The sequence below is a fragment of the Drosophila ananassae genome, chromosome 3R (genome assembly GCF_017639315.1).
Source record: "Drosophila ananassae strain 14024-0371.13 chromosome 3R, ASM1763931v2, whole genome shotgun sequence".
In the NCBI taxonomy this organism is placed as follows: Eukaryota; Metazoa; Arthropoda; class Insecta; order Diptera; family Drosophilidae; genus Drosophila; species Drosophila ananassae.
Window position 1 is genome coordinate 1,649,928 of NC_057930.1, and position 21,860 is coordinate 1,671,787.

At 41.9% G+C, this 21,860-nt stretch overlaps 1 protein-coding gene across 1 annotated transcript in view; it reads right to left on the reverse strand.

Moving 5' to 3' along the window:
- Nucleotides 1–21,860, reverse strand: part of LOC26514765 — a 113,916-nt gene that overhangs the window by 59,111 nt on the left and 32,945 nt on the right. The window contains 1 exon segment of the mRNA XM_044716066.1: nucleotides 2,180–2,390. Within this exon segment, the coding sequence (XP_044572001.1) occupies nucleotides 2,180–2,383 (204 nt within the window). The 5' untranslated portion in view covers nucleotides 2,384–2,390.

Below are 21,860 nucleotides of genomic sequence, written 5' to 3' on the forward strand. Positions count from 1 at the left end.
ATGGAGCAGGAATGCCAGGTTAAAGGTCATTTTGTTAATGCTTTTTTTTTTGTATTAAAACTTTGATCGTGTTTTTCTCGAAACAACATTTTTCAAGTTGGCTGGTAAGATTTTTCAAAGAGTTTTTTTCCTATCGGTCTTACATTGTGCACTTCCAACTATAATTTATTTATGGAAGTAAGAAGTTTGTTTTTATTTATATTGCATATTTCAATGGTTAAAAACAATACTCGAGCGTTTTTTTATCGCTTATTTTCACTTTCTTTCCAAAATGTCAAATCCTATGTACTTTCATAGCTGCGACATCCGAGCCGCAATTTTGTTTTGAAAAGATCTAAACAAATTCTGTAACATCAAAACGGACGGAAGTCCGCTAGATGGCGACACCCATGCCCTAGCTTGTAGCTAGCGCGTGAAGACACTATATATAGCCAAAAAATTCAAAATTAAAAAAAAATTTTTTTGAAATGCGTTCAATCTAAATGAGTGATATACCAAATGAAAGGAATTGTTTCTTTAGATGGAATTTATTAACAATTGCCAAAGTAAGGCTTGGAAGAAATTTTCGTAAATGTAAAACACTTTGGATTCACTAAATTGGAGATGGGTGGGACATTTTTTGAATACGTTCCTCAACCATCGCAATCCGACATTTCTTTATAAAGTTATTCAGAACAACTTTTTTCAACAATTTTTCAAATGAAGATATTTGTCAAGTTTTCTCTGAAAAAATTTGCGTCCGCGTTTGAGTTATTTTTATACCTTGCAGAGGGTATTATAATTTTGGTCCAAAGTGGCAACGCAGTGAAGAAGACATCTCCGATCCTATAAAGTATATATATTCTTGATCAGGATCACCTCCTGAGACGATATGAGCATGTCCGTCTGTCTGTCTGTTTCTACGCAAACTAGTCTCTCAGTTTTAAAGCTATCGAGTTGAAACTTTGCACACACCTTCTTTCTGTTGCAGGCAGTACATAAGTCGGAAGTCGGTACATAAGTCGGAAAAGAAGGATATGTGCAAAGTTTCAACTCGATAGCTAGATAGGTTAGACACAAAAAGGAAAGTACATCTGCCGATTAAGAAAACCATATGCAGATTTAGGCAATGGCAAAAGTTGTTGGTAATGAAGCAGGTGGCAAACATGATAAGATTTAGGCATAGAGATTTGTGAAGAGGAAGGAATAATGGCACCAGCGGGGTCGTTTACTGTGTGTTTTTTGTTTCTCGTTTACTAGGTGTTTCACGTTTGTTGCCGATCCATGCTGTGATTGAACCAAATTGCTTTTTTTGTGAGAGAAAAATTATTCATTTGTCAATTATTTTGACTGTGATTCAACATCACAACCATAGTTGCCAAAAACTATTTATATAATTTTTTTATTTTTTCGGAAAAAAAATCCGATCCTATTTTCGAAATAAAAAGGGGTAAATAGAGGTTCAGAGTTAAAAAACGAGAAACGGAAGAGTGGCATGATTATGGAAAGATGAGCAGTAATAGTAGTCTATTGAAGGATTGGAAGGACTCACAGACCCATATATGGTGAAAAGCGGAGAAACAGAATGACCAGAATGGACCAGAAGTAATATATATTTATAAAATATTCTTAAGCTCCTGTAATCACTATAAATCACTATAATTTTGGTGAAACGTATCTATAACTAGTCTCTGCAGTTGTTACGAGCTGAACCACTCAAAACAGTTCGGTTTCTTTCCGCTCGTTTAATCTGGTCTTCACTTCAAAAAGTGAAAAAGTCGTCAAACCTTTTGCCAAATCTGATTAATGTTGTGAAATCAATCGGTAACTTCAATACACTCGTTATGATATTTACTATCATTTGTTTGTTCATATGGTGTAGTAAATACTTAGAGATACATTTTAGGCAGTTTAAACATGCAATCTCATTAAAATAAAATCTAAACTATAAATTACTGTAACATTTGGAATCAAAAAATGTTGTGAAATCAATCGTTAACTTCAATACACTCGTTATGATATTTACTATCATTTGTTTGTTCATATGGTGTAGTAAATACTTAGAGATACATTTTAGGCAGTTTAAACATGCAATCTCATTAAAATAAAATCTAAACTATAAATTACTGTAACATTTGGAATCAAAAAATTTTAGGAAAATTCTTTTTAAAATTAATGCAAATTCTTGCAAATTTACAACCTGGCTGTCTATCATTCTAGGTCGGGGCTGAGCCGCATGAGAGTGTTGATATTTACGCCTGACGGATCCAGTTGGAGAGTGAAATGTATCTCCGCTTTCAGAGCTTTGTGTACTGTATCGTCTTTCCCTTGCTCTCTTCTGTTCGTCGCGCCGTTTGCGTTGTCGCTTAATTGCCATAGCGGAATGAATGCCGACCGAATGCATTATAGCCCTTGAAAGATAATAAATGTATATATTTACATTATAAATTTAGAACTTTTAGTTTTAACCTCGTTTAGTTTAAATTCGTGTACTCAGTATATATGTATATTTAATGTGATATTAATATAATTTTTTTGGTTAATTCATAATGCGCTGGTGCTGAAAAAAAATGTTTAATGTAATATGTTAACGTAATATGACTAGGGGCCCTTTGTTGTTGGATTGCTCTTGGGAAGAGCAAAGTCAAACACGTATGCTGTTCCTAGCATAGGAAAATTCAAATTTGAAGACAAATTTTGCATAGTTTTTCTATTTTCCTCATTCGTTTTGCCGCCGAGCTGAGCAACAACATTTGCATAGCATAAACGAATTTCGTCGGCTTTTTGTTGTTGGATTGCCGACAAATTTTCACAAAAAAATCACTAAATTCAATCACTTGTAGACAGATTAAATATTACTAAAAGCTAAAATCTTTTTCGGATAGAAATTTTATTAAACAGTTTGCCGAAATATGTTATTTTAATTTTTCTTTCCATTGAAAATGTTTCAATAGTTTTTTTTTCAGTGATACGATTTGAAATGAAAAAAACCTCGCACAGATGTGTTTGTGATTTTGTGCATCGGTATTGGAGTTGGCTCGGTCATAAGCAGTACTTGGCCACCCTGATATATATTCTTTAACGAACTGTTTTTTGCTTGTCTGCTGGCAACAATTGCTAGATCAGAGAGTTTGTACCTAACAACAAATACCTAAGAATCCAGAATGGAATCCCGTCACTTGGGTTTCGTAACACAGAAATTCAGAACACGTTTGAACACGTTATCTGTATAGGAGCTGGAGTTCCTCTAGTTTATGTCCCTCTACACAGGACACATCCTGACAAGCACACGACTAACAACATCTACGTTTGCTGATGATACAGCTATTCTTAGCCGCTCAAAATGCCTAATGCAAGCAACTGCGCAGCTTGCTTCAAATCTGGTCGATGTAAAAAAATGACTATCAGAATGGCGAATTAATGTGAACGATCAAAAATGCAAGCACATTACGTTCACCCTGAACAGGCAACGTCGCTGTTGCACGATAAAGACGTTTCCAGTTTGAGAACGGTTATATGTTTAGTTTAAGATAAACCTGACTGTATACTTTAGTTACTAGAACTACCCTTTTCAACTCGTTATTATTGTTTTCCAGTGATAGACTTGGTTGATTATTTGGCCATTGGTCTTTGGGCCTTTTCAGGAACGCAGGTTCGCTGTCTAAAGCTCCACGTTTGGTTTGGCGAACTTTCAAAGCCATATCCGCGACGTTTTCATGTGTAGAAATCCAGCGCCTTTGTGCAGCGCTCGTTGTTACCATAATCTCACCAATTCTATGCATCATGAAAGCATGGAACTTCCATGGATCCATTGTTAACCATGACAGGACGGTCTTGGAGTCTGTCCAAAAGGTGCATTCTAGACTCGACTAGATGACTAGATTTGTCTATCGGCAGTATGCAACAATGGTGAGTAATGTCGTGGAATATGTAAGGACTTAGCTTGTAAAAGTATTTTCAACCATTTTGTCCAGCAATTCTGTAAAGGTTCCGGTAATTCGTCGTCCCATCCAACCCCTGATCGCCATGTTTCTTGTAGAATAATTTTAAGTCCAATAGTATAACAGGACAAAAATCCTAGGGGGTCATAAATTGACATCAGAATCTGCAGAGCTTCCCTTTTAGTGGGTCTCACTTAGTACGTTCTCTTTTTACCTTTGCGAATCTGAAAACATATTTAAACGAATCACTAGTTGGATCCCAAGACTTTCTCAGCGTCTCCTAAGTCCTTTGTAGGGTTCATTGTGGTTGATTTATCATTTAATGCTCTCCATTTAATGCGTTTAAGACTTCAGGTGAATTGGAAGTCCAGTTTCTGATGTGGAAATCCTCAGCTTAATGTATTTGTTTGACCGCCTTCAACACTTCTAATAGCTTCCTCTTCGTCGTTTAGACTGTCTTTATAATCGTCGACGTAATGAGCTATGGGTGATGGCTTCATAGGCTCTTGGATACTGCATCTTGTAGTCCTCCGCACTTTTTGTCCCTGACGTAATGAGCTATACAAGGGAAGATATTCCGAAAGATATTCGAACGTCATTGCTCTCATTACGTATCCCTTTGGGCTTTGCGTTTGCTCGTCAATCCACAGGAAACGTTGTACATGGATGTCATTTTTCTTTATCCTTATCTGATGGAACATTTCTGCTATATCTCCGCAGACCGCTATCTTGCCAACTCTGAATGCCATCAAAAAGTCGGACAAAATGCCATCAAAAAGTGGAGGTAAAAGATCCGGACCAGTAAGAATGAAGTGATTTAAGGAGGCGTCATGAGATTTAGCTGCTGCATCCCAAACCAGTCGAATCTTATTGGGTTTGTTGGGTTTATGAGCTATGAAAATTGGAAGGTACCAAATATGGTTGTGCTAGACTTCCTTATTTTTTAGCTCGATGGCATAGCCTTTTTTTAGCAGATTGTTTACTTGCTTCTGAATTTTTACTTGTAGGTCTGGTTCTCTCTCAATTTAAGCTTTTAGAAAATTTAGACGTTTTAGTGCGTTTGTGTAGCTTTCAGGAAGTACCGTATCTTTATGGCGCCAAAGCAGGGCGATTTCGTACCGTCCGTCGAATTTTACGCACGTCTCCTGCATGATTTTGAAAGCTTCTTATCATCGTTAGAGCGAGGGGTCTGGAACGTTGATCCTTTCCTCTTCTCCTTCTGCAGCCTCCCGCGGTAGTCCATTGCGTCCAGAAACCACCCATCCAACCGCCTTTAGGTTCGCACAATATGTGGTTCGTCGAGACTTCACTTACACATTAACGGATGAACCATCCGTAGCTAACTCAGTGCCGCCGAGACCTACACAGCTTTTGGTGAGACGAAGCTGAAGTTGACTTGCCAGCCGCGATGAGATAAGGAGATAAGGTCCAATAACACTCTGCAAGGCAGGAAGGCACCTGATCGACCACGGATGAGGATATTGGCGGTTGGCAAAAGCACTTCAGTAGGGCGATCCTGCGTCAAGACCGTGTTGATTGACTGGGAAGGTAGGGTAGCAACGGCAACACCAGCGGCGGAAACAAACCTCGTATTGGTGGGGATTTGTTAGGGCTGGACAGCTGCCCGCAATGGTGCAACAAAGCATGATGTCGGCGATTGCACGTTGGGCAACGGCCAGCTGAACATCCGCGTGCAAAATGACCATCCTCCAAACATACAAAACAGCGGGTCAGACGTCGCACTTCGTCGTACCGTTTGACTAATTGGCAAGGCAATGAAGCTTGGACATGTAGGAAGCACGTGCGCTAATACATCACACAGGGCGCATAGAGCTGGACGGGCGTTGATAATCATGCACGAAGATCGGTTATTCGAAGATCTCCCTCGGCCCACTTGGTTAGCTGGTGAATACGCAGCCAAAGAAAAGTCGACGCCTTCAAGAGTCCGGCACCTTTGCTCCAAGAATCGTGCCATGGACTCCAAGACGGAAGGCTGTCGTTGTTTCCGGCGAGAGTGTCTTCCCACTTGGCTTTTGTGGCAGGATCCAACTTCTGAAGGACAATCTGGATGAACAAGCATCCTTGGATCTCGGCAGCTGATCCGGAACTCATGATAGCCCGCATATGCCCATTGAACCGATCTGACAGCTCCCGCAACGTAGCAACAGAACCTGGCTCGACCACACGAAGATGCAGGATCTCATTGATGTGAGACTGGAAAATTAATCGCCGATTACTAAACCAATTGCGCAATAGGTCAAAGAGCCACATTATAGTTCGCGTCAGTAATTTCCAGCGCTCTCACCGTCTCCAAGGCTGACTCCCGCAGGCATGAAATGAGCTACCGGAGCTTTTACATTTTTGTTAGGTGAGGATGGCTGTCAATCGTGGTCTTAATAAGGACGAAGAAATCCGGCCAGTCAACATAGCGCTGCTAAATGTTGGCATCGGCAAAGGTGGCAAGGAGGGGGCTGGCTTGTATGGCATGGGTGAGACACCGGCACCGTCGAGAAGGTGGAGTGGGCAGCGATTCTCATGGAGGGCTTGGCAATCTCCACCTAAATGTCCACCGGCACATCTGTCGCCAGCTGCGAGAATCTCCAATAAAGCTCACTCCCGATCTGGCTGAAGTTAATCTCCTCCAACTCTTCTTGAAGCACGGTGAACTGCTCACGCAAACGGTGCCATCCTCATTCCGCGCTGCAGCCCTTACCTTATGATGCAGCGCCTCCATCTCCTGGCAGGTCACCTCTGCTCTTCTATGCAGCATCCTTTCCCGGCTTGCGACAGCAGATCCAATAGCTCCACATCCAGACTCCATCCCCTAAATTTCCAGCGCGAGTGATGCAAATCAAAACCAAGAGATGTTTGTTTTTATTTTTGTTTTGTTTTTCGTACCGCAGTTTTTTCCGTTTCTGGAGCAATTAAACTGATTGAACTTCGGGCGCGATCACGTCGGGGTCACCAATGTTGAGCGATCAGCGGTTTGAAAGCGACCGAATTAATAAGACGAGATTCAATTTTTTATATTCAATTTATTGAGAGCTTATTCCGCTCTCTCTTAATTATTATTATTATTTTATGAATAACATGAAGAAGAACCGCTTTGGCGTAGAAAGCTCTTCCAAAGCTCCCAAGGCGCATGCGCTACAAAATGACAACAAAGTGCATGCGAATCTGGGAGACAAAAGAGAAGATTAAATGCCGCTGCAGATAAACAAATTATCAATATTCTAATTAGCCTATCTGGTGGCTGCTTAGCCCAACAGCTAACTTCAATCGTCTGTTCCATTCAGCAACATTGTATCAGCATCAGTATATGATAAAATCTGTAATCGTTGCAGATGAGTATATTTTATGGTTAACTCCTTGATGTCCAGCGTTTGCTTTGGTAATCCTAAATTTTTCACTGTGTGTATGTTGTTTAACCAATGTGTTTTGTTGGTGTCTATGCTAGAGGCTTTATGTTAAAGCAAACGGATTCGTTCTCCCTTCTTGTCGTTTGGTTCACCGGAGTACCTTGGATGTTTAGCATTTTGAAGAGTTTTTTCGTCTATAACTGTGACCGATGACCCTTCATCTAGAAATGCAAATGTATCAATATAGGAGTTATAAGTGTACATTTTAATCGGAACGATACGAAAATATTATTCTCCTCCGGGTGGATTAGTTCAGTGCGAGGAGACGATGTTAGGATTCAAACGGCCTTTGTGCAGCAGAGTTTGGTGTCTTGATTCGCATCCGCCGATCCCACACAGATTAGTTGAAAAACACCTGCGACCATGGATCTTCAAGCACTTGAAGCAAAACTTGTATTCCCTAACCATTCCTGTTTCTTTTCATAAGGGAGCTTTTGGAATGCCTCGCATTCAGTGATAGAATGGAGTGTACTGTTGCAGACGTTGCAATGGGTGGCTTTCCTTTGCGAAGCGTTGTACGTTGGTGGATTGTACTCCGAGCTCTCTTGGGCATTCATGCTATACTGGACGTGGTTGTGTACGTTGCTGGTCCTGGAGTAAATTGAGCCAGTCGCTGAACGACTTGATCAATGCGGCGCTTGAGTCTTTTGGGTATGCTATGCAGCCCAAGTCAGTTTTTAATGGCTGAGCAGTTTATCTACTAACTCTCTCAATAGCAAGGGGTTGTTTAGGTAGTGAATAAGCTGGCAAGCCTCCATGGTGGCACAAATATTTCGTACTGCTACCGCATAATCTATGAGAGTATTAAGTCGTTTCTTATTGATAGAGATTTTGTTCGCCTTTTCAGGCACTCGAACTTCTTTGAGGCATTTTTGGAGTCGTAGCATATTTTCGACATTTGAAAACCCAGCGACAGTGTTCCTATTTTCAAATGCACTGAGGAACGACGGCCAGTCATCCGGATGCCGTTGAATGTCGGTAGATAGGGTGACGGTATTTGACGTGCTGACAGCTGGGTATTTGTAGGCCAGAAGGATGATGTGATTAGTGCGGCTCCCCCTTGCTGAGCTAGTATATGGTACTTTGTTCGATATAGCTTTGATCGGCTTGTCGATTTTCCTCTAGCATTTGTAGCATTAGAGTATTATTTTGTATCAAAAATTTGTTCGTTGGCACGTTCATCTTGTAAAGAAATCGGCAGTTGCTTGTCCTGTTTTTTTACAGCACCGGTTAAGCGTCCGACTGTTGGAGCAATGTTGGTTGGGTATTGCGAAACGGGTCCTTGGGTGGCTGTTTACTGCAGGAGATGCATTTCCATTTGTATTCTGGGTGTTCTCGTCTGGGCGAAGAGGAACTTCTTCGTTCATGTATGAATAGATACGTACGCGGCAACAAAATATCACACACGGAGAGTTTAAGTAAGATTTTTTAAAGATTGTTGCAGCCCAGGATGTGTTAATGTCAAAAACCAAGTTTTCATAGCACGCTTTTAAAGATATTTTAATATTTATTCAATCAAAATTACACGAGCTTTAAAAAATCTTGTTCATTGCGTTTTTCTTTTTCTGCGACTACAATTTCTGTAGAGCTTTACTAAACCAGCTGAACCTGCATAGATACGTTTTGAACATAGAAACAGTTTTAGATAGCCATGACTTTTTGAAAATATGAGATTAAAAACTCCAATTTATTGACGAAAATATTGTTTAACCACCTATAATAAATTCAATAAAATTATTTCGCGTTTTCCCTTAAATCCAAAATTAAAACCAATGCTATGATCTACTGATTTCAATAAGAAAATATAAATCTTCCAAAGGAAAATGTTTGGGGAAAAATCATAGAAGACCAAAAATTAATGTAGAAAAATCTGAGAATTCAACTTTGGATGAGTATTCCAAAGAAATGGTAATTGCTAGAGATAATTTTTTAATTTTAGTTGGTACACATACATTTCAAAAATGATATGTACTAAAAACAATGATGGTCATAGCCATTACCGGCCTACATAATTCAATATATGGTAAAATTTGATCAATTTCTTCTCTTAGGTGTACCGCGGAAACTGTGAGTGATAGAACCTATGTTTTGTAACGAACTGTTTTTGTTATATTTTGTTCGCAACAAATGCCGCGACTAGCTCACAGAGGTTGAGGGTACGTTCCACCAAATTTATAGATTCGACGTGATTGCCGAGCCCAGAAATAACACGGAATGCTTCGTTTCAATCCAATCCCCTTTATTGTCTTTACTTTACAAAGAATAAGAGAATCTCACCGGCTGTTTGGCTCAGCCAACCGACCGCTCGCCCTCCCGTCGATCCCCGATCCCCGCTCCGGGTTGGTGCCAATACACACGCCCTCCCAAAGCTTGCGCCCGGCAGGTCGTGTGGTCTTGGTGCCTGGCGCCGAAACGGCTCACGGTTCCCTTCGTTCGGACTCACGGACTCTGGTTGCGGGGCCTGTGTTGTCGCTGCCGTCTTCTGCGCTGGTCTTCCGGCTGCCGCTGCTCGTCCGTCGCCGCCGCTCCCTCGTCGTCGCTGCTCCTCTGACGGCTGATGCTCCCTCGTCGATGCTGCTGCTTCCTCGTTGTCGCCGTCGCTCCTCGTCGTCGCCTCTGCTGTTGCTGCTCCTCCTTTATGGGTGCCGTGGACCTTCGAAACTTTGGCTCGCTGCACTTGCCTTTCGCCGTGGCCGGCACCTAATCCGTGTTAACTGGCCGAGTGGCCCACCTCCCCAGGCATACGCCGGGCAGATATGCTCCTCGCTGCCTTAGCGGGCCGGCAGGGGCACGAAGAGCCTACCTACCGCACAGGACACGCCCCCGGTTGCGTTCCGCCTCTTGCCTCCAAACACCTGCGTGCCTACGTCCGCAGGATCTATGGCAGGCCAGAGGTTTGGGCGTCGCGTTTCCTTAAACTCCAGGTGATACGCTATGCATACGCTGCAGCGCCTGGATCAGGATTCTACTGACTTTCAACTGGGTGTCCCTGCGTGGGTTTTACTTGTGGGCTTGAGTTCCCGAGCTGGCTATCCCTCGCGTTACAGGATCACACCTGGTTCGAACGGTCAGGAGCCGGCAAGGCGTACGCCAGGCTGATCCGTCTTTGCCGCTACTATACCAGGATACCTGTTGTGTCCGGGAATAACTCCACCCAACTCGTTTACCCTTGGGCCTCAGTTTTGCCGCGGATCCTTGATCCTTTCCCCTAGCTCCTTGCTTGTCTCGCGTACCGCCGCCGGACTTACCCACAGGGGGTCCTTAAGCTATTAAACGAAGATCCTTGCTCACTCGCTTTAAAGCCCGCACTTTAGACTGTCGGACTTACCCACGGGGGTCCTTCAGCCTGTACTCATAATTCCTCTAAGGAAACTTTCCTACTGAATGTCAGACTTACCCACGGGGGTCTTTCACTCAACTCTTCCAGCTTCCCTAGAAGACTCGGTCCGATTTGCTCCAGGGCCCCTCCTTATATAGTGCCAGAGGCGCCCGTTAATCCATGCAAATCTACTTCCTGCCGTTAATCCTCCGCTCATTTACTTTCTCCGTTAGCTTTCTCCAATCCCGCCGACTTTCTATCGGCGGGCTTTGTTTATTTCCCCTCCCCCGATTGCCCTGCTTGGGCCACCGATCCGCATTGTTTTTGTGCCGGTCATCGGACTTCGTCCAGATACCCCGCGATCCCCCCTGGTGATTCCAAATGCACTTCTGTGCATTTTCTTAACACAGCTGCGCAGTTGCCGGCCGCTTCGTTCTCCGCCGTCCCCGCTGTTTCCTATGACCTTCGAGCGCGGCCGCGGGGGCCCGGCCTTTCGCCTTCTTCCGTGCGCGCCGCCGTGCCCCTTGCTGCCCCGCATGCCGTCTGCCCTTGATGCCTTTCTCTTCTTCCGTATTTCTAAACACAGCGCTGGCCCATCCGACGCTGCAGTGCTGGCTTGCTTGTCTCTCCCCGCTGCTGCCCCTCTTGCCACCTGTCTTGGCGTGTGGGAGATCTAATCTCCTCACAGTTTGTTCTGGACTTTGGTTCAGGGGAGCCTAAAGGTTATGGAGCAGGTAAAATTATTCGTGGAGGAAAAAAAAGTTGGAAATTGTCGGCCTGTGTAATTTTATTAATTTTCCTTCCAAACATAGACCTGCTCTGCTTCTTCATCTTTTACGGTGTTGCTTCTATTCTGCTCTTATCTCTATTCTTTGCATTTTACGAACTCGCACTAAACGCTCTCTTTAATCTCCCCCTTTCGTTTCCCTTGTACAGTGGTTCAAGGTTCTTCAATAAAAAAAACAACTAATATTAATAAATTAATTATTTAATTTTTAAATAATTTAATTTAATTTTTAATAAAATAATTAATTTATTAAATAATTAATAATTAATTATTTAATTTTTAAATAATTTAGATTGATTTTTAATTAAATAATTAATTTATAAAAAATTGATCATTTAATTTTTAATAATTATGGAATTTAAACTTGTCTGTGCTCTGAAGTCTTGTAATAAGACAATCTCCTCTTCCCAGCCTGCTTTGTGAAAACGTTTTACACGTTAAGCGTGACGGGTTCAGGGCCTCAGTTTCGGATGCTATTTCACGTAGATCTGGTCTCCACTTTTGCTTTGACGGTTGCCGTGCGGTTCAGGACGAAATGAGATCGTTCATGAGGCAGACTAAATTCAAGTAGTTCATTAGTGGTTTTCATAAAATCAATGACCAACTCTGTGCGCTCGATACACAGTTTAGAAGTCTCCAGCTACTAAATGAGTCTCCAAAGCGTAAGGAATCCTATTTTATTGATGTTCTTGTGACGAATAATCTTTATCCTGCACAGCTGATAACTATGCAGCCGCTTATATCTCTGGCCACCCCAAGGGTCGCACCTGAGAAAAATTCGGCTTCCGAATATCTCAGAATTAATGAGCAAATGTCCGATATGTTCTTTGTGGCATCGCTTCAGGTGATCCCCGACCCAATAATTCAAACCCCAGTAACAGTCACCAAACAGGGTAATCAACCGTCCGGACCCCCGGTACGTACTGATGCCGCAGTATTAGTTACAGCGGCACCAAAACCCTTGCAGGTGATCCCGCCATCGAAACACATTTTTATTTCCCGGCTTGCCCCTGGTACTTCTGAGATTGATATCTCGGCTTATATGAAAGCCAAAACAAAAGCCGACATAAAGGTGGTGGATATTACGAAATTTAAATATTCATTGCAGATTAAATATTCCCTTGCAGATGTTCAAGACGATTCGTTCCGCCAGTTTTTGGCCAGAGAACATTTTCGTCCAAGAACATCAGCCAAGTACGGTGAAGAAAAAATAACCAAACCTATGGGTGTAAAACTCCCACATGTTACGGCCACTGACCAACCTTCCACTTCATATTCCCCAGTTTCAAAAACTAATGTCTTCACTAAGACTTACCTATCATAATACTAGAGGGTTACGTAGCAAGCTTCCCAAACTGTATTCTGATAGTTCTTCCTTTGCATCTCACATTATTGTATGTAGGAGAGGAGGTAATTCAGTCACATTAGACTTTAAGGTGTGACCATTGGTCGTGCTGGAATATACCAGTGCTGGTATGATGAGGACTCAGTTTGCGAACTTCATTGTGGCTTCGTTGTGTTGCTAGATCTGGTCCTTCTTTCTTTTTCATCTCTGCTTCGTACTGAGCTTGGTGTGTTGAGTTAACTGCAAACTTTATTGACCAAAGATGAGCAACAAAGGCAACGAGGACTCGCTGCATCAACCAGAATATGACATGGAACACCACCAGGGGAACGAGCAAACAAATCCCGAAACCCCGCGAGGAGAAGGCTTAACTTATCCGACATGTATTTACAGAAACTTGGTTAAAGCCGGAGATCTTAAGCTTCGAAGTTTTTTATAATAGGTACACCACTCTTAGATGTGATACAACTCTGCAAAGGGGAGGAGGAGTGTTCATTTCTGTTAACGCCAAATTCGCTTATGAAGAGGTAAAATCATAAGAGTTTGGTGACATTGAATTTCTTTGCCTTAAAATCACTTTTTCCGATCAATCTTTGTATGTTACCTGTTCTTACATACCACCTTCGTCCGAACCGCCAACATACTGGACACATTTGTCCGCTATTTGTTTTTGATCGTCTGTCTCGTGGTGACCAGCTGATAGCTCTGGGTGACTTTAATATCCCAGAACTTATATGGTCAAATGTTGAAAATTCACCGTCTTTACAGCTTAACTCCCACCACGACTTCCCTGTGGGCATGTTTGACATGTCACTCGGGCAAATTAACCACGTTAGAAATTCTTTAGGTCGGCTTTTGGACTTATGATTCGTTTCTGATCCTGATGGAATAACTCTTTCCAGAACATTGCCCCTTTCTAACCCTGAGGATCCATATAATCCCACTCTTGAGGTTTCAATCGAAAAAAATTACTTAATTGACCTTAAGTCTTCACTTAAATCTCATAAAGTTCGTTTCTCATAAAATTTAAAGAACATTATGAGTAGACTTTTAAATAAACAGATTATCTGGCTGTACAGTTAGTTATTCAAGATCGCCGCTGCCAGATTCAGTTTACTCAGGATCCGAAGCAGTTTTATAACACTGTGAACACTAAGCGTAAACATGTATCTTTTCCCCCATTGCTTACGTTTGAGACTCTAATGCGAACACTGATCAGGAAATGGCCGACCTCTTTGCACAGTTTTTTCAAACAACATATTCACCTAGAAGCAGTTCAGCTCAGCCTTACACTTATAATATCCAATCAGCCAACCTTATATTTTTCCCATCTTTCGATAAAAGTGGTGTGTACAACCGACGTTTCCCTCCCTCGGTTGGTTGGACGAAAGGTGGGTTGTACGTATGCAGTGAAAACCGGAACCTGGGTATGTTGCCACTATGTGGAGAAAAAATTTTTGAAGTGGACATATGAACCACGGTCCTTATAAAGGGGAGGGTGGTCCACAAGGGTAACCTGAAATAACATCTTCAACCAATGGCCTTTACACTTAATTTACGCGAGATTTTTTGGCCCCTTGGATTAGTCATAAGATCCATTTTCAAAAGCCGTTTCGAAGGGATGCATTCTAGTATAGGAAAAATACGCATACGTCACCCACTTGCCTAATTTCTCGGACCTCAGACGAGTCGTGGAGGAGCCCGCTGGTATGAGCAACTTGTTTTCATAGTCGCATATGAAATTGGTTCTGGGTGTGCACCATGGAGTGCCTAAAAGTCTGTAATTCTAAGGATCCATCCTAAAGGAATTACATTCACAGAATCTCAGTTAGGAAACTTAAATAAGAGACAGACAGAAATAAATACAAAAATTCAAAAAAACAAAAGTTAAATTAATCAACAGTTACAGTTAACCATACTCTGAGCGTGGCAAAAAACTTGGCACGTTATTAAATGTTAGTTTTAAAGTTACAAAATTAATTCTATCCATTGCGCTAGCAATATTGTCAGCCCTAACATATTAGATCATGAAGATTTATAATCAGTTTGGCAGGAAGAGGCCACTAACACCCTCATAAGGTGATACCCACATATTTTTGCGTCCGAGAAAATATCCACTTATCAGCCCATTAAGACGTAATACGCGTAAGAACGTGTTAAATCGTCATAAAAAATATAGTTTACATTGGAGTATTTTTTAGTTTATAAACAGTGTTATAACGATAACTCTATCCTCTATCCTAGTCTTTACTTTCCTAATAATAAATATGTGGAATTAACTGTAAATTTTCGCACTATATACATTTTTTGGACGTATTTTTTAAACGTATTTTTTCTTTATTTATCTATGTTTTAGGGTTGCGTGCTTTTACACAGTTTTCTTTTACTTTTTTTAAAATGCACAGTAGCTGAGAAAAAGGGACACACTCGGCTGCTGAGCATGGTCTGATCGTAGAGCACGGGCTGAATACAAAAAACAGAGAGGGCAATAGACTTTGCAGGGATGATGACAGAACTTTGTGTTACGCAGTTTAGTTGGGAAGCGTCTCTAGCAACGAACAGAACTTGCTGTGCAATTGTGATAGAAAATGGAAACTATTGAGGAATCTCCGACATCAGAAGTCGGATCTGCTTTGCCTACTGATCGTGCCACCGATCCGTATTTGTCAGCGTTGGAGCTGCAAAACCGCAACCTACTGGAGATCATTAAAAACATGCAGATACCAAGGGCACCGCCAACCGATGGAAAAGCGTCATATGTGACTCTTCCAAAATTCAATCCTGACAGGGCTGGAGCGGATGCTTCCTCTTGGAGTTCAACAGTTGATCTAATTTTTGCGGATAACGTGCTCGAGGGTAGCAACCTGGTTATCGCCCTAAGCAAGGCACTAGAAGGCTGCGCATCACAGTGGCTTTCCCAAATTTGCTTTGCCGGCATCACTTGGGCGCAGTTCAATGAGCTGTTTATACAACGCTTTGTTGGAACTGAGACTTCTGCCGCCATGCTATTAAATGTTCTGAATGGTCGACCAAAGCCGGATGAGGGCTTCGCTGAATACGGTAGCCGTATTGTGACGCTACTGATGTCAAAATGGAAAGCCAAGGATTTGGAAGAAATAGCGGTATCTATGGCTCTGTCTCACATGGCGCAAATAGACAACAAGTTGACGCACTGGGTTTTTACAAAAAACGTGAAAACTTGCAATGAGCTACAACAACAGTTACACGCACACTTTTTCGCAGTATAAAAAGCGCAGTATAGAAGACGATTCAACAGGCTCGGAGCGCAAGAAGTTAAATTTTCCGACACCGATGAAATGCAATTACTGTGGAAAGGCTGGCCATAAATACGCCGAATGCCGTGCTCGCTTGGAAAAGAGCCAGAGTAAAGGCAAAATCCACAGCGGCAGCAACATGACTGTGCTACATGACTGTTAAGTGCTTTAAGTGTGATGAAATAGGACATTTTGCATCCGCTTGTCCAAAAGGCCGAACAAATGAGAAGCGGGTAGATATCTGGACAGTAGCTCCACCGACTGGAATAATAAGGGCATCCGGTGAGTCTATTCCATTTCGTTTTGATTCGAGTGCTGAATGCTCCTTAGTGAAGGAAAGCGTCGTGGATAAATTTAAGGGAAAAAGAATAAATAACATTGTAAAACTTAATGGTATAAGTAATGATGCTATTTGTAAGACAGTGCAACGACGTCCTTACAGGCTAAGCGAGGAAGAAAAAACCATGTGCGCTGTAAAATTGATGAATTATTTAAAGCAAATGTTATTCGTCCAAGTTGCTCACCTTTCGCCAGCACTACGATGTTGGTAAAGAAGAAAAACGGAACTGATCGTCTTTTTGTTGACTATGGGATATTAAATGAGAATACCGTGGCTGATAGGTCTTATCGCCGACCAGATTGCCAGGCTTCGCGGTGCCAAATATTTCTCGAGCTTAGATATGGCTAGTGGTTTCTACCAAATTCCACTACATGAAAATTCAATTGAGCGAACAACGTTTGTAACGCCAGAAGGGCAGTACAAGTTTTTGACCATGGCTTTTGGCTTGAAAAAATGCACCTTCTGTGTTCCAGAGGGCCATAATAAGAGCATTAGGAACTCTAGCACACACATATGCTATTGTTTATATTGATGATGTGTTGGTTATAGCCGAAACCAAAGAAGAGGCGTTGGAACGTACTGTGCTAGAAACATTAAGTAAGGCCGGATTTTCGTTTAATGTAACTAAGTGCACCTTTCTTAAAAATCGTATAGAGTATCTGGGGTTCGAAATAAGCCACGGGGAAATTAGGCCAAACGCACGTAAGATAAAAGCATTAATTGATTTACCGCCTCCACAATCTGTGTCGCAGTTACGACAAATTACACAGTGTTACAAAAAAAACAAAAGTGAATGAACTTTTGAAGTGACTGTGGGAATTGTTTATTGGTCGAGTATATCACAAAACCATGTATGAAATATTTTTAACACCCTCAAAATCTTGATTTATGGTTAAAAAACCGTTTTTCGGGTCTTTTTTGCGCTTAAAAATACCTGAACGCGTTTTTTTAAACCGATTTAAACCGATCAAACTTTCCGGTGTTTTTTAATAGTTAAATGTTGTAGCTTTTGAAAAAAAAAATATATCTTCGATTTTGTTAAACAAAACGGACAAAATTTTTACATCTGAACTTGAAATTTTCGCCTTTTATTCGTGTTTTTCCGGATTTTGACGCCAGATTCTCGGTAAAACTTACAAAAATTCTGTCAATCATGCCACATATCAATGTTGTCTCATTAATTCTGAATAAAACGAGAAGTTTTAACGCTTTTCCCAAAAAAGTCAAAAAAGTCAAAAAGGGTTTGTATCATGAGCACACTCAAAAGTATGTTGACGGCTGTGGAAACCGGTCAGAGATCGTGGCAGGATGCGTTGGCCGAGGTGCAATTGGCAATGAATTGTACGGTAAATAGAGTAACTAAGTTTAGCCCATTAGAATTGTTAATTGGTAAGGAAGCTAGACCTTTTGGCTTTGAGATTGTCAAAATACTAAATGGAGATAGATATCTGTTTAAGTCCTTAACAAGTAAGAAAACTTACAAATATTCCCATGAATTCTTAAGAGCTTTGCCGAATAATCAGCTAATACGCGAAAATAGAGACGGCATGATGGAAAATGCGTCTGACAATAAAGAAAGAGATTCATAAAAAAAAAACAAACAAAAAAGGGGGGGGGTAAAATAATGTAAAGAGATATTCCGAAAAAGAATTTAATGTTATTGTAATGTGTTAAAGGAACTATGTCGGGTCAAGCAGCCGCCGGAAAGAAGTTTGGCCGGCAATAATTTATTGATATCGTGACGTCACTCTCTTTTGTACTTATGTTCGCATCGCCCGCTCTCGTGCATTCGATCGGCCACCTGCATTTGCCGTCATGCACTAGCGTTTGCCTCGCTCTCTCCCGGGCTCTCTCGATCGCTCCGCAGCATCAAGCGTTGAGCCGCGCTCCCGTTTTGTATTCTAATTCGGTATTCACCCCCTCGCAGTCGCATCTATCTATAAACAATTTTTTAAACATTCTAAATAAATTGTATGAAATTGAACTTTGCTTGTTTTTACTAAAACCAATATTTCGAACATTAAATATAGCTCCCGAAAACGCTCGGTAACTGAACATTTGGTGACCCCGACGTGATTGTGCATAGGAAAATAAGTTATTAAATTATTTTCCGTTGAAAATTTGAGCTGCGCGGCTTAAAACATATAAACATAAACAAATTAAAAAAAATTATTCGGTTTGTGATTTGTGTGCGAAATATTAGCATTTGTTGACATACATACATACGCTGTTTGCAGAGTGCTACAATCGCTCATACATATATTACCCCGTTATATAGAAGTGGCACAGTGGGTCGAATATAATACAAAATAAAATAAATTTTTTGGTGCGAAAATGAATCCGTTTTTCGATTGTGCCTCTCCGGGAAGGAAAGTATTCCTGAGCCAAAGTGCAGCTGTCCTTTTTGAGGATCTTCAAGGATTGTTGTCCTCCTTGAAATCAGTGGAGACATTTCTGGAGGCGATGTTAAATGTGCGGCTCAGCGAATTGGAGGGAATCGTAGCGGATTTCAAGAGCACACATAAGAAGCTGTCCGAGATGGATGTTGCAGAACTCAGGAGCGAGCTGCGCGTCAACTTCAACAATGCGGCGAGGGGGACACGTTTCATCCTGGATCAGGAGATTATGAGGCGCTCCAGTTTGTTGCCGGCGAGTTCGACGCTGATAAACTCATCTTCTGCCACCAATTTTGATGCGTCGTTTGGCAGAACTTTTCAGGCTTTGCCGCCAATGCCACTTCCCACTTTTAGTGGAGGTTATGCGGAGTGGCTTGAATTTCGGTCACTAAGCTTCAACGGTTGCGGTCGTTGGAGCTCATGGACAACAATTATGACGTCGCATTGGAGCTGCTAAACAAAAGGTTTAGTAATCGCAGGCTCATTTTTCAAGCTCATGTTAATGAGATAATGAATCTAATTGCCGTAGAATCCGCATCGGCGACGAGGCTTCGCGAGCTTTCGGACAAATTTAATTCGCATATGCGAGCCCTGGCAAGCATGGGAAAGACGAAGCAGATTGCTAGCTGCATCATTATCCAGGTGCTGTTGCAGAAGGTTGATGGTGCATTACTTGGCAAGGGTGACGGAAATGGTCGTTGGAGATGACGGAGTGTGTCGGGTGGCGCTGCTGAGGACGGCGTCCGGAGCTACGAGACGGGGGGAGTATGTCGGGTCAAGCAGCCGCCGGAAAGAAGTTTGGCCGGAAATAATTTCCATATACATCTACCCATAAACAACTTTTTATAAAGACAAAACATTCTAAATAAATTGTATGAAATTGAACTGTGCTTGTTTTTACTAAAACCAATATTTCGAACATTAAATATAGCTCCCGAAAACGCTCGGTAACTGAACAAACTACACAAATGTTAAAAATTGTTAAAGGAACTACACTAATTATTTATTTTATTTATGTTATTTTAATGTGTTAAAGGAACTACACCAAAGTTATGGAATTACACAATGGTTAAAATGTGCCAAAGGAAAGGCACAAATATTTTATTTTACAAAAGAGAATAATGTTATTAAAGAATAACTAAATGAATTAATAAGATTATGTTTAATTTTTTAGAGGGAACAAGGGCCACCCTGGTCCCGTAAGTCGGTTTTCCAACCATATCGAGCAATTGGCACACCGCGCTATGCTACTCCAAGCCCTGTCCCACGATATTCGTCACCATATCAGCCAATGGCTGGTACCCCTGGGGCCACAAATCGCAATTATAGTTCGGCCGGAAGTTCCCGGAGTTTCCAACGGTTCCAGGAGTCCAGGCAGACTATCAAAATGGAATCAAATAGGTCGGGACAGTCGTATCGATCGGGCTATTATGCGCGCCAGGAAAGTGATTTTGTAGGCTAGCGCGGCCCGAACTCAGGAAGGCGCAGAAACTTTACCATACATCTGCTGCCTCTTCGTACACCGCATCTACAAATATCAACCCCGAACCGAATTCAGAGGAGTCTACCCAGAAGATCGAATTTGGGTTCTCGGTGATCGAAGATTTACTTGAGGTTAATGATAACGCCACTCTTGAAGCTGATGCAGGGGGCCCAAATTTAATGTTCGACTCCGCCTCTCTAGCGTACCATATATAGAGTAAAGTACAAAGGAGGGGAATAATTTGCAATTTATCATAGATACCGGTGTGAATAGTAATTTTATCAGTCCCAAAATTGATCCATCAGCGCGTGAGTCGATGGCGAACATTCACAGTCTGTCAGTGATTGACTTCAAGCGCCTGAATGCAGTTCCTATATCGGATACCTACCCCATACCTGACATAATCTCCCCTTTGGCTAGTCTTGGAAAGGCCAAATACTTTACTTCCCTCGATCTGACTTCGGGGTTCCGCCAGATCTTCATAAAGGACAGCGACACCGCAAAGACCCTAACGGCCCTAAACGGCAAATACGAATTCCTTCGTTTTAAAAACGTCTTAAAAAATTCCCTTCGGTCTTAAAACAACCCCCGCAATTTTCCAACGGATGATTGATTAAGGGAACACATACGAAAAATTTGCTACGTCTACATCGACGATATCATTGTTTTCAGTGCTGGCTATCGAAGTCATTGGCAGAATCTGAGAGCGGTATTTAAAAACCTAAAAAATTATCAAACTCCAAGTAAACCTAGAAAAGAAACGATTCCTCTCCCCACAAGTCGAATTCCTGGGGTACATTGTCACACAAGATGGCATCAAGTTCATCCGGGACTATGCTATTGTTGTGAAGCTCTTGACAAATCTGACCTCGAACGGGTGAAGTCTCGCAGTCGAGGAAGATTCCTATCAAATTCGACGAGAAAGCGGCACAAGCCTTTGAGGATTTAAGAACCATTTATTCCTCGTCTTAGGTATTAGCCTTTCTCGCCGAGTAAAACTACGCTACGATAGAAAATGAGATGCTCTCCATAGTATGGGCTTTAGACAACCTTTGATCCTATCTTTACGGCGATGGCTCTATTCAGGTGTTCACGGATCACCAGCCCCTTACCTTCGCTTTAAGCAATAGGAACTTTAATGGGAAGTTAAAGCGATGGAAGGCAACTATTGAAGAGTACGGAGCCAACCTGATCTACAAACCCGGCAAATTCCAATATCGTCGCCGATGCTATTTCACGCATTGAGACACAAATAAACTACCTGCGATCAGACACATCCGCCCATTCTGAGGCTGACTCAATGGCTACGGTCCACCGTGCGCTTAAGGACGCCTCGCACCTAACCACACGTGGAGGCGGCAATCTCGCGTGAAGATGCCCACGTGAAGGGTATTCCAGGCATCACATTCCCATCAGTAGCGACACCTTGGTCAAACTCGCTGAAATACTCACGAAATATCTGAAATGCACGATAATTAATAGGGTGAAGATACCTGAAACCTATTTGCGGTTTCTCCAGACTACTTGTTTGGAAATATTTAAGTTGTACAATATTCGAATTCGATTAGTGAGGGAC